The sequence below is a fragment of the Zootermopsis nevadensis genome, unplaced genomic scaffold (genome assembly GCF_977971745.1).
Source record: "Zootermopsis nevadensis isolate Lab colony 2312 unplaced genomic scaffold, Znev_1.0 Znev_ptg000007l, whole genome shotgun sequence".
NCBI lineage: Eukaryota > Metazoa > Arthropoda > Insecta > Blattodea > Termopsidae > Zootermopsis > Zootermopsis nevadensis.
This window is the reverse complement of record NW_028259139.1, coordinates 592,819-606,757: the sequence shown is the minus strand read 5'-3', so window position 1 is coordinate 606,757 and position 13,939 is coordinate 592,819. Positions and strand designations below refer to the sequence as shown.

The 13,939-nt window shown below is 37.7% G+C and overlaps 2 protein-coding genes across 13 annotated transcripts in view; one reads left to right on the top strand and one right to left on the bottom strand.

The window, feature by feature from the left end:
- The window catches only part of LOC110829836 (uncharacterized), a 193,107-nt gene that overhangs the window by 86,629 nt on the left and 92,539 nt on the right, over positions 1-13,939 (bottom strand). The gene's annotated exons all lie outside the window — the stretch shown is intronic.
- LOC110829834 (LIM/homeobox protein Lhx9) overlaps positions 1-13,939 on the top strand; it is a 46,135-nt gene that overhangs the window by 609 nt on the left and 31,587 nt on the right. For all 3 annotated transcript variants that reach the window (XM_022063970.2, XM_022063968.2, XM_022063969.2), the window contains exons 2-3: positions 3,365-3,633; positions 13,459-13,838. In XM_022063970.2, the coding sequence (XP_021919662.1) occupies positions 3,398-3,633; positions 13,459-13,838 (616 nt within the window). In that variant the 5' untranslated portion in view covers positions 3,365-3,397. The remainder of the gene's footprint in view (positions 1-3,364; positions 3,634-13,458; positions 13,839-13,939) is intronic.

Sequence of the window (13,939 nt, the reverse complement as noted above, 5' to 3'; positions counted from 1 at the left end):
TAAAATACTCGATATTGAAATAGGTTCGATACGTAACTCGGAAAAGAGTTCACAATTCTTGTGGGGGGGGAAATGACTTGTAAAAATTAAAACAGGTTAAATACATAAGTAAATTACTTATTTTACTTATAAATACCTGTGTCTCTGTTAATTCTAGAATTTCAATGCTGAAACGCACAAATATTTTGGTTTAAATTTCAAAAAGTGACAGTAGATATTTCATGTGATTGGCTCTGTTAAATAACGTATTTAAATTTGGACAGGGCAGTGTTTCCAAACAAATTTTGTCGTATTTAACGTTCAAAGCACCAACCTTTTTACATTTCTTTGTTTATTTGACAATTATTTATCAACTGATTAGTTTATGTCAACTGGCAATTTGATTGTGAATGATTTTAAACGCGGAGTGTAGTGACTGTAGATCTGTATTAATAATATATCTCATTTTTACAACTATTATATGTCCTATTAAAATAGAACATAGACTTTTTAAACATTGCTCCAACGATGTTTTAAGACATTTGTGATTTTGGTGTGTACGAACAATTGTAGAATATATATTCACGAGTTGGTTTAAATGTAATAGAGATTTCAGGGTGAAATTTTTTGTACGATTCTCTAGAAATGCTTAAACAGAGAGAGAAATATGTTCGTAAGAAGAAAAGATAAGCCTATTTGACAAGGAATAATTTTCACAGTTCATTAGAGCAATTTTGTCTTACCTTCGATTATATTTTTTCAATAAAAATATTCTATTGAGAGATTTATTGCGATAAATTTGACATCCTCATTTTTCGGAATGTTTGTTGTGTGCTAGCTAAGTACGTTTGTGCTACCGTCTACTGAATTGTACAAATCGGCAGGCCACACTTCAGCTGCTCCCTGTACAATACTCTCCATTGCATATGCATCTATTTAAAAACTTTGTGTTATCCTATAACGATGAATTCACTGAAATGGTCTGATCTTCTTTCCCAAAGAATCCTACTATTTGCCTCAATTCTTTCTCGATTCAGTTGATGTGGTATTTTGAACCCCAATTTTTTGGATTTTGTTAATCTTTTCGTATTGTGATTTCCTTATCTCTCAGAAACAAAAGTAATTCGGGCTTGATCAAACTCAACAGCTGTGAAGTCTCAACATAGTCTAAGAGAAATCTAAATTTTATTTCATCCGATATTCCACATTATGTTTAGTGTTTGTTTTCCCGTAAATAGTTGGAAAGTAGACGACCATTTGCCGGTAGTAACTTTACCATTCCGTACCAAAATATCTCTAACGTTGTCATAATTGGAAATTCACCTGATATTATACTCTAATTGGATCAGAACCCAGTAATATGTACGTCGTGTCTAATTGGGAACATATTTACTTGCATTACAGGCCTCCAGGCTCTAGCGTATAATATAAGCCTACACACAACGATCAATTACCAGTGATCGAGATTTGTGTAAACGCAAATTAAGGTTTGAATTAAAGCAAGACAGTTAGGTTATTGAATATTTTTTATGTTTATCGACGCGAAATAAAGATAGATGGTAGCACTCCCGTATTTAGTAACGCTAATCTCCCATTATTTTCCCCTTATTTTGTTTTCAATATGAAATGAGACAAGAAATTATCAGGTTCGTGAAATATATGAAGCATTTTGACGTAGAGTGGGACATGTTTCAAACGTCTAGGTCTAAATTGTGGGCTGCGTCAAATTTAAAGTGAAATTTGTTGTTTCCAGGAATAGTTTCGTCGAAGACATTTGTCTGATTTTCATCTTTAAAATCTTTACGACTAAACATAAGTCGAATCGAGTCCAGATAATTCTTTACTAGCAATTGTCTTAGTGACTATACTTCTCAAGATGGATTCGTCCCATGTAGTTTGTTAGGTTTAATGTTAAATCACTGTAGACCATAGAGTCACTCCGTATGAAATGGTTATACCGCCGTGACTCGGTAAATTAGAACTTTAATTTGAGAAAACTTAGTATCACACTTCATTCTGAAGTTGGCAGAGACTAGTCTCTTTAAATTTCAGAAAAATGGCTTACTTGTTATCAAATATCAAGACATGTGAGCAGTTCCAGTCACTGGTGCTTCCTCATGTGTGTGAATTAGATACGATGTGCAGTTTTTGTTTGAAAACATTTTGTTTTTATTAGGATAAATTCCGGCAGACGATAAGCATTTGAAATCTCAGGTGACAATACAGGCTCATAAGTGTTTATTAACTTAACAAATTGGGAATATTATTTTCGGAAAATTTCGTCATTGAACAAGAATTTGTTAAATTTTTAGGTTTTTTCATTTGATTTTACACAGAAATTTAGACTGTTCTATTCAGAATCAATGTTTTAAAGTTATTGGAATGTGAAATTTGCTTGTTTTACGATTAATTTTTTTTTTTGGATAAAATGTATTTTTTTTAAGTTTCAATGATAATAAGAGGTAATAGGATAGTCCATAAATGGTTTATCTTACAAACCAAGTTGTTTAAACTGCTAAGTTATTCCATGCCGAAACGCAGAGCATCTGTGAGTCGCTGAAACGAATCTCAGAACCCCAAAGAACTAGGCCTTCATATTAATCGTATGACATTCACAGAACCTGCGCGATTCATCATAGGGTCTAATTTTCATTATTTTGATGTTTAATTTCTCAGGTACAAAAATTTAACGCTAGATTGAAACAAACATATCTTACAAAATGAACGAATTTATTCCTTTTCTGTATAAAGTGGTGAGAGATATATCCCAGATGGATTAAAAAAAATTGATATTATGCTGTTATCCCGTAGACAATTTATCTCTCTACCGGCTGCTAGCGGTACCTTGCAACGTGGAACGCCGGTCATTTACCCTGCGTTCAGTTCACAGATAAATCGGACACCTCCCGAATGAGGATTCAAGTGTCTTATAAGCGAACTTTTAAACTTGTCAGGATGTGAAAATGATTTATGATCCTGAGGGTCGCTCAAACTTCGAAGATCTTCTGTTTGAGATAATAAACATTCCAGTTCTATTTTAAAGGATTGGTTATAATTTAAGATATATCTTAAGAAATATGCCATTTGTTTATAATTACACGAAGGTTGCGTTTGTAAAGCTATATCAGTAACTGAAAAAGATACACCGAGCTTAAACTGACGAACCCACCAAATGCTCACAGAATATTTGGCACCAGGGTTACTTTATAAACATTTTATTTTTAGGTTAAACTATCCTCTATCCTTTTGGGAGACACAAATCCGTAATAATGTAACGGACGTAGCGGCTTGCTCCGACCTGTCTGTAGTATAACCGGTTAGGAGAAAAGAACGTTTAAATCTGTGTAGTATCATAGCAACCAAACTGATAACTGCTTGTGGCCAGGTGCTGTGATGGCTTGCTAGCTGCCACTGCGGGATGCTGAAGGACCGGGAGACCATGGGGGTTACGACCGCCAGTCCCTGCCCCAGCGCCGAGGCGGCCGTGTGCGACGGATGCGGAGGCCGTATCACGGATCGCTACTACCTGGTGACCGTCGACCGACAGTGGCACTCGGCCTGCCTGAAATGCTGCGAGTGCAAATTGCCTCTGGACTCCCAGGTCTCCTGCTTCGTCAAGGATGGCAACATCTACTGTAAGGAGGACTTTTACAGGTACAGTTCACTGTACACTTTACACAGTAATACTGAAGATTGTCTATGTTGTGGGCTTTACGATAAACTTTACCGCGACTCACGAACAAAAATATGCAGAAAAGTATTGGCTGAAAGCACAGCTGTCTTCTGGGTTGTTGCACTCTGTGTATTCTGGTAGAAGTTTATCGACGATTCTGAGGTCCTTGCTGCCTCCAGAAGATAAATTAATATCTCACAATATATTTCGGTGATTGTATTCCTGACAGAAATTTACTCTCGAATTGTTAAATAAAAATTTCCCTCACATTCAATCATTAAAAGAAGGTGCCAGGCTGCATCTTTATTTAAACACAGTCTTAATCAGTTGTGTTCCAAACATACGACATACATACTGGTACTTTAAATAGACCTACGCTATTTAGTCACACAATTCTCCTCATAATGACTGATGATAATTTTAGTATTCATATTACAGTAGTGCGTTACTTTAAACCAAGATGTAGGATAGTCTATCGCTCCTAAAGCCTGTATTTTTCTTCAGATGAAGCTCAGATATTTGGGTAAGACAGTGACAAATGTAAATTGCATTGACGAACAAATAACGAGCAGACTAAATTTGTGGAGAGCTTGCTGCTATGCAGTTCCAGAATATTCTGTCCTTACGTCTGCTACAGAGTTATATAAACGCAAAGATTAATATGTACAAAAGTACAGTGTTGCGTTAAGGCATAAAGTTACAGGAGGGTTTAGAAAATATCTTAATGAAGGGTACCATAATCTATACTCTTCACCAAATATTAGGGTAATGAATCAAGGAGGGTTAAGATGAGGGCATGTACAGGGAAGATGACAAATGCGTAGGGAATTTTGGTTTCAAATCCTGAAGGTAGAGGTCTCTGGAAAGGTCTAGTAGTAGATGGGATGATAATATTAAAATGTATCTTATGAAAATAGTTTGAGTTTGTGAGTTTGATTGATCTGATTCAGGATAGGGGATAGGAACCAGTAGCAGGCTGTTGTGTATACGATAATGAACCTTGGGATTCCATAAATTATATGGGATTTCTTGGCTTACTGAACATATTATTAGCTTTTCGAGGATTCTGGTCCATGTGTTTCGTTACTTTAGACCTCTATCAATGTATTCCCTGTGAAGTAACTATAGCAGATCAAAGGACTTCAGGTCATTCCAGTCACGCATTCAAATCTTTAGTACCAGAAACCATTTTTAAGATAGAGCGAGAGACAGCTTTGAGACACATGCACTGGCTGTGATGGGGAGAAGGACAGAGCACAACAGATAAGAGTCCGCCATCCATATAATGATCGTAATAATTCATTTTCCTGAAGACGGCTGTGTTCTGGGCTGTTGCGCATGTTATATGGTATAAATGTATCGACGTTTCAAAGGTGGTTGCTGCTACTGTTATCAGGACGAAACAACAAAGAACATAGCCTTCTTCTTATTCTCCACTGTGAGAACATGAAATCTTACAATTTATTTCTGAATTATTTTTTTACATTTCAAAACGTGTTATATCATTCTGAGGATATAAAAAAGACTCATTTTAAATACAGTGAGAATAAAAATATACACCCTGATAGGCCCTATTGGAGATGAACTATGTTAATTAATGTATGTAGTCTTAATGTTGGAAGTTTTTTAAAAAAATATGTGCAATGTTGAAAATTTGATTGTAAGAGAAACAAAAACAGTCAAGCAAAGTTAAGTTCGCGCATCCGTGAGATGGCCTGAAAAGTCTAAACACGCCCACGATAAAATAACAATGATCTGTGTTGGCGGACGCCACTGTGATTGAAACTTTAGTCTAAGTAGTTACAGAACGCATAAAGTACATAACAAGGATTGTTATGATTCACGTAACTTTGTCAGGGAAATTACACAGCACGGACCAGATACTGTGGAGAAATGTTTATAAAAAAAATAGATTGTGATAGCCTAGATGAGCATCAAAGTCGAAATTTATGCAAGCTACTGAAAGTCTTTAAGTTACAGTTGCATATAATTAATAACTGACTATAAAATTCCTTCTTTCAACTTATAAGTTTTTTTAAATTGGCCACTTGTTCTGAGATACGAAAGTAAATTAAAAACTAAGCTGGGCCAAAGTGGAATCAAAGTTTCACGGGACTGTAAACCAGAGGACACTAGAAATTGCAATGAATTCCATGCTTTGGAACGTGTTCTTTACACTTTGTTAGCCTGTGAAGTGATGAAATGGGTCGAGATGGAGAAGGAGGAAATGCACACAAAATTTTGATTTCTATTACTATCATTGTCTCTACCTTATGCACGTAGAGCCTGATTCACACCATTACAGTATACTTCCGTCATGATAACAGTCATTAAATATAATTCAAAACATTTTATGTAATACATATGTAAGTATGTACATAAGTAAATTGGCATATGTTGAATGCAAGATACTTAGTACATCCTGTACAGAAGCCATTTTAACACTAAATACCAATTATAAGCAAACAGTAGGAAGGAGATATGGTGTGGAAAACTACAGTAATTACAATGATTATCATAACTAGCACGAAAACAGTGGCTGGGCGTACAAAAAATAACGAGAAGTTTTGTAAGTAATTAGGCTTCCAGTAATTAAAAAGTTTAAAATTGTCAGAGAGCGAAATAATCTTTAGTTAAAATGTTAAACGTCAGATTACGTTAGGGACAGAGACAAATCTAGCTGATGGACGTGACAAAGTAGACACAGAGTGGCTTATAATTATCCTTTAGGCATCCATATACTAATTAAAAGGGCCCAGAATGCAAGAGTAACTAATTTAAAACAATAATATTGTACAGACTATCGAGATGAATCTTCGAATGATTAAATCGAACTAAAATACCTTTCTCTTTACTATCTGGTATGTTTTAAAATCTGATATGGCATAAGTCTGAGATATTTCTTTGGGTTATTTCAATTTGTAGCAAACCCGTCAGCGTTTCAGAGTTTGAGTTCTGAAAGTAATGGCACCAGACATTTTTAAACCTTAACAACATGTGTAGTCATTATGATGGCACATTGGGAAAGCGATACAAGATTATTACATACGTTGTAATTAAAATTAAAACTAGAGAAATACCGTGATCAACAAATGTCACATTCACTGATAAAAATGAAAGTGTACAGTAGGCAGAAATTAAGCCTTTAAGAACCTTGGTGCGATTCACGATAACCAATATTTTTAAATGTATTATTTTTTTGTAATTTATACTATTTTAAAACAATAAATATAATTCTCCTCAACACGGTTTCAGAAAATATATTCCACTTCTGTGATATGTCGCTGGACGCATGACGAAATTAGTTACTGGCTACACTTTATGCGGACGTCCGGCAGTGTAGTCCAGTAGAAGTTTACCGACGTTTCAGGAGCTACAACTCAGAAAACAGTCATCTTCATAATCGTCGCTCTGTGAACCTTAAATCTAAATTCATTAAAGTATCTCTACAAAGTGTTTTGCTTATATGAACTAATAGGCCTGTTTCCGCTAGCGTGTGCTGGCGCACCCAGGTGTCAGCAGGGAAGTGCTTGCTTGTCCAGCCGTCTAATCGAGTAAACGCAATGATCAAACTGCATGATGATCCAGAAGCGATTTCTGACGTCAAAGTCTAACGATTAATAGCAAAGTCATTGTTAGTCATTGCTTGGGCAAGGCAATGCAGAATGTTCCGATGGTTACTGATCTTCAAATGCACAACTTTTATAGGTCTAACCGCAGTGCCCTTAATTAAACGTCATTTATGTGAATCTCGAAATCTCTGTACGGTCACATACAGACTACTTAGTATCTCATATATTTATTTATTTATTTCTGATTTTTTCGACAAATCGCACTAGTTGCTACGTTAGAGTGTGAAAGTTGTCGGCTTCTCATTCTGATTTTTAAAAGTTGACGAAGATAATAATTTCTCTGTCATAATTAAGGCAATATTAGTTCAATTTTATAAGTTTTAAATTTTCCGCTTGATTTTATATTATAAGATATTCGAAATGTGAGGAAACCTGAAGGAAAGAGAACATTTGGTAGACACAGAAGAAGATTTGAGGATGTTATTAAAAATTTATTTTCAAGAATTGAGACTGAGGGGGTGAAATGGATTTAACTGGCTCGGTGTAGGTTCCAGTGGCGTGTTCTTTTGAAGACGACGACAATGAACATTCCTGTTTCTTAAATGTTGCGATTTTCTTTGCCAGTTAAGCAACTTAAATTCCTCTAGGGCTCGCTTTAATGCAGTTGGTTATAAATACGAATTAGGCCTGTACTTGTAATTAATATCCGCGTGCTTAAGAGTGTTTCTCGGGGTTTTCCTTCGCAGAGATGCTTTTCGTTTGGAAAGAACGTTTACTACTAGGTTACATGTTTATTGGCGTGTGGTTGTTGTCATCATTACCACCCATCAACATCGCTGTTTTTACTTTCATATACCGTGTTAGAGCCCGACTTCCGTGTCTGCTGTGCGTGTTACATTTTGTTCTATCAGAGCACGGTCTGCCGTTTGACACAAGAGCACCCGCAGTTTACAAACAAAAGCAGATCGCATTGCGTCAAAACATGGGTCAGTCCTCGCCCAAAACAAAAAGAGATAATTAGCCGACCAGTCTGCCTGCCTTGGCAACGAGGCGCTGCTGTACCACGGGTCTTTGCATCTTAATCTGTGGTTCGTGAAACCCGCGGCCCGATCACATTTCGATTTGCTGTTTATTTAACATCGCTGTAAATATCTCGGATTGTATAGAGTCTTTTATTTATTTATTTATTTAGTGTTCTGTCTGACGACAGGTCCATATGAACAGGATCCTTCCATCCTTTTCTCGGACTGGGACCTGTTCATATACGTTCTTGGCAGATGATCCAGAAGTGGTTTGCCATTGCCTTCTTCTGTGTGTGAATGGAGTAATTGTTGGGATGCCACGGAGGAAAACTCCGTGTTGCCTAGACCACGGCCTTGCCCAACACAAGTTATAAATTCGGGAACCGCCGGGAATCGAACCCGAGACCCCAGGATTACAAGGCCAGCGTTCTAACCGCTAGACCACCGTGGCTAATATAGTGTCTTATGAAAAAATTATTAATGAATTTTTAATTGAAAAGGATTTTAAAGAAAGCGGAATTTGTTTAACTTGATGTACCGTTCCGGAAGTTGCTAGTAGGGACTGAGGAAACGCACAAAAAGCTCAGTCATGGTAGCAGACATCTGAATCAAGATATGAACCCAGGAAATCCAGAATACAAGGCAGAACTGCTACGTTGAATTCTGTCACATTCAGAAGGGGTGCGTGCGAACTGTGGGGCATCGTCCTATCTTTTTCATTGATTCTCTCAAACAACGTATTAATTGTAGGCTTTACGTCGTCTTCGAGGCAGAATACTCATTCGGCTTCTTTGTTTCTGGAGCGAGTAGAAACAAGCGTAGTCTTTGAGTTCCCTTTTGTTCCCGCCTAATTCTGTTTTGTTCGGATTTCTTTAATTTTCTGGATATTTCCGTTATTTTTTTTAATTATTTTAAGTCTAATTTCAAAAGTTGTTCAACCTATTTTCAGACTCGAATAATGTTTGTAGTGGTTATATAAAAGAAATGTAATCCATTAATGCACTGTGGTAACAGTATTTACCATTCAAAAGCTCTGCATATCTTCCATAAAGCACAATGGAGGATTTCATATGTTTTTAGGTGTAAACAACAATTAACTTCTCAAAGAACATAATCTAATAAAATGTCAGCAAAATGTGTGGAGGTGTTTCTTAACTGTAATGAAGTCCCCATTTGCCGGAAGATTTCGATTATCTTCAGAGTTTAAAAATTAACGAAAAAAATAGAAAAAAAGGTTGAAATTCATTCAAATGAGTGAATAATTATTATGTGGTTTTGACAATTATTAAATTTAAGCATCACGTGGCTCAAGAAATTTCTTCTTGAATTCAGGAACTAGGCTGTTGTGTTTTTTATTCAAGCTTTTTAACTAGTTCGGAGGATCTTAGTTCTGCTCAGTGGCACTGACGCGCTGGCATCGCATCCAGCTGCAAGTACAATTAATAAATAAGCCTACACATGCCTCGTCGTATTGAATCGCTATTTAATTGTTTCAAATGATCGACGTGCAGATTCGCTTTATAACGGCTTCCATAATACGTCTTCAAGTTATATGAAACCAGTGCAGCAGATAAATGAATTACTTGTTCCCTTGTGTCAATTTGGACGTGCACATCGGTTGCTATGGACCCGCTAAGCCTTTGTCTGCCATCTCCCACACAAAAAACTGCAGAATTCAGTCAGAAGATGAAACTTGTGTATATGTCTGTGTGTGTTAGTCTGCAATCCCAGAATTGTGAGGACCGTCATCACATCAAAAGCTTGAGAATTTTAGTTATTGGAGTGAAAATAACATCAGATGGACAATGTAATATATTTCCATAATTTGTTATTTTAGATTTCTGTTAGTTACGAAAATGAAATGTTCAGAACAAGTCTGTTACAGGGAAGTTATTGGTATGTTGGGGAGAATGGAGCATATAAAATGTTACTATTAATACCTGAAGAAAATATACAATTTGTAAAACCTAGGGATATATATGAGATGATAATATTAAAATGGGTTTTGAGGCAAATGGGATATGGGGTGAGAACTGAACTCAAGTGATTTAAGCTGGGGGGAACACGAGCTGTCGCTTGTAAACACGTTAACACGTACATAAATTTATTAAAAAAGCGACTGTTTCTCACCAGCTAAGGTACTATTAGTATTTCAATGACAACTGTCCTCCATAAAATCAGTTCAAGCGAAGGCGTACGTTAAACTACAAGATAAGTACGGAAACCGATGTGAACAGCTGAGCCAGGGCGAGTGAAGACAACGCAGAACTCGCAGCGTAGCAAAGCAAGGAACACTGTAGTGGTGACTTGGAGTCGCGCAGTAAGTGGGTGGGGTTTGCTACATTCATCTTTCGGACGTTCGTCTTAGACGGAGGCAGCAAGGACCTCTGAAACGTCGACAAACTTCTACCAGACTACGCGGCGCGACAATCCAGAAGACAGTCATCTCGTTCTCGCTGGGTGGGTCGTTAGGTAAATAAGTGAAAGATTTAAAATCGTTTTTACAGTTAGGGGCAAGAACATTTTATTCCCATTGGATGAGCTCGAAACGAGAAAAAAAGAACGTAAATAATTATCCGGTTACCTACAGCCTAAATGCATAGTATAAAATCTTTGTCCACGAATTTAACAAGGTCAGATTTTCAACAAAGCAACTGACCTACAACACACAGACTCAATGTATCAACTTAATTCCTGGAGATTTCTGATTATATCATGTAGACGATTACTAAAAATAGGGGATTACCCGGTTATTAACAACAGCCTGTATCCTGGTGACTGCACTTTGTAAAGTCCCCTTCTGATTTGGTCGACATCCAGTGATTACAGTGCGAGTGCTCCCGAGAAGATTTTCCACCCGTTGCCTATTATCTTCAGTTAGAAGGGACTGAAAAATACGGGCTTAAAATATAGCACGTGCTCCAGGTCTCTGTTTTGAATCTTTTCAATTTGACCTGTAGTACTCTGCGGCTCAGACAACAAAAGATGGCAAACGAAATGACAGCAGAGTGTTTGTTAGTCTGCTTGCTCGCACAAGTACAACGGAGTGCAGGTGTCTGCAAGGCTGCTGGACTTGGGGTCCGGCCCTCTGCTTCGTAGACCTGTCCCCTTAAACAGAAAGGTCACACTGAACGTAGCGATTAGGTGGTTAAAAACCTGCTTTCTATTCTGAAGGTCACTGATTCGATTCTGGACACGGTATCCTGCTATCGTGACGAGCTTATCTCTGGTTTTCATCCAGGGAAACGCTAGAACTGGTTGACGTTAACAAGTAGAAGCTAATAGTCGGTAAGCTGGTTAAGAAATTCCATGTCTTTTATGGAGCCATAATGTTTATTACCCCATCAACAGAGCCCCAGTGGTGACATCACTTTTTTACCATATTAATCCAACGAAAATACACAGACGATTTATTTAAGACATATTTTAATATTATACTTCCATATTTGTGTGAATTTCCGAAGTTTCCTCTTGTCTTCAGGGTTTCCGACAAAAATTTATCCATTGTTCAATTATCCCATTCGTTCTATGTAACCCACCCATCTGTGTGTACTTTCTCCTTTCCAAATTTTCAAGAAACGATATCCCTGCATTTATTTTCGCATATTATAGGTCTAGAATTAAATCCAAATTAAAAAATATATAATTTTTTTTAAAAATAGTAATAGAAATTTTTTTCATATGATTTATTGTTGTTGTTATATAGACATTAATGTTCGCGATTTCCGTCGACATGGCTTCACTTTACGTCATACTTCCTCGGTAAACAGTGCACTGTACTGGCAAATTCACATCATCGTCAGCGAGAACATCTGATCTGCCGATCTGTCGTCCACCGCACTCCAGGAGCTAATTTTCAAAAACCATTCTCACGTTTGTTCAGCCAAAGTGAAATAAAGATAAATGCTAAAATATATCAATGCACTTAAGCAAAATCTTGATTTATTAAGTATTGCGTTAAAATTCCAATATATAATATCTAAAGTGACAACGGTTTTCCCGGTATCAGGAGAATTTTACGGGACGTGGTTCTGAAGACACGCGTGGGCCAATTTTCGAAAATAAACTAAATGTTCTACAAAAACGGTTTCCCCACGATCTTGTCATGTTGGCCTTCGGATACTGCCATGAAGCCAATACTGACCAGTGATTGCTTACAGTTATTCCCATTCCACCAGCGTGTGGACAAACTGAGCTTCCATTGGCCAGACTGAGAGACAAGAGTTATGAAAAAAAATGCATAAATTATTAAAACTGCATTGCTGGGAATAACCGACTTCTGTCTAGGACATTTGTAACCAGGACTAGAGGTTCGTATCATGCTTGCTTTCCCATAGACAAATAAATTCTTGTCAGAAGCGTACGTACGTGTTTTTTAAAACAAGATTCTTCGTTCCCCTGTGTGTATTCATAAATCTGTAAATTATTTGCTTCTGCAATAATCTCGACAAATACGCTCCTAGACCTTCGTATCTAATTCAAAATGTGTTTATTGTGTCCGGTGGTTTCACAACATCGCCCATGGTAAGTTGGTATCTGCTCTAAAAATTCCCTTGTTGTTTACGCTTAGGTATATTTGAGTATCTTAAGGTGTCCACCTGTTGTTTGCCAAGAGTCGTTTCGGCCGACATATCGGCTACATTACCCCCTGGATCGATTCCACAAAAACTTCCGTTCCTTATGGCGTCTACGTGTTACTTAATGTGAGTCACTCTGACCGAGGTTAACTACCAGGATCTGTCTCACTGTTTGCAGTTTATTTATCGTAATGCGGTTGTTGTATCAACCACCCTACAGCAGCCGTCCACCAAATTGCAATGATCCAAGACCACGGAAGAACTTCAATCCCCTTACAGCGCGGCTCTAAGTCAACAATACTGAAATTCTGGCTTTGCTACGCTACGAGTTCTGAGCTGTCCTTACCGTCCTAGGTTTCGCTTTTCATGTCTCGACGTTGTATGATTTTGTTGTGACAAAAGTTACTATAGCTTAGACATTCTGTCCTGCTTTCGTGGTTTATGTTCCCTGGAGATATTCTGCCAATGATCATTCATTCTAGCTCAAGATATTTTATATAAATACCATAATATTATCCGTATTTGTTTTACTTGCAGTCAGTAATTCCGGTCGAATTATCAGCACTGGTATCTCACGAACATTTCTACGTATTCCACTATTAGACCTAAACTTCAGTTTCTTGTGGTGTCCGCAGATTATTTGGTGTGAGGCGCTGTGATCGATGCCAGGCCGGCATACATGCCAAGGATCTTGTGACAAGGGTAAACGACCAGGTTTACCACGTGGATTGTTTCACCTGTGCGTCATGTGGCGCAGTCCTTCGACCGGGTCATCAGTTTCGAATGCGGGACGGACTAGCGCACTGCCTGAGCCACTATGAACTTGTATACAGCCACAATGGTTACTGTGGTGGTGTCGAGTTGGAGGCCACCTTCAGGGCGGGGGACTCCCCGGGGCATTACTACAGTAGCGGCGTCGGAGTCCAGAAAGGTCGGCCGAGGAAGAGGAAGCTATCATCTGTTGTGGATACGGGCGACCTTCCGATCTCCATGAGGCTTCCAGCTGCCGCACTAGGTAACTTACAAGCTATAAGTTATTTTATATGCAAAGCATGACTCATAATTGAAATTTAGGGGAGCTGAAAGAAATTTAGAGTCCTTTGAGGACTAATACTT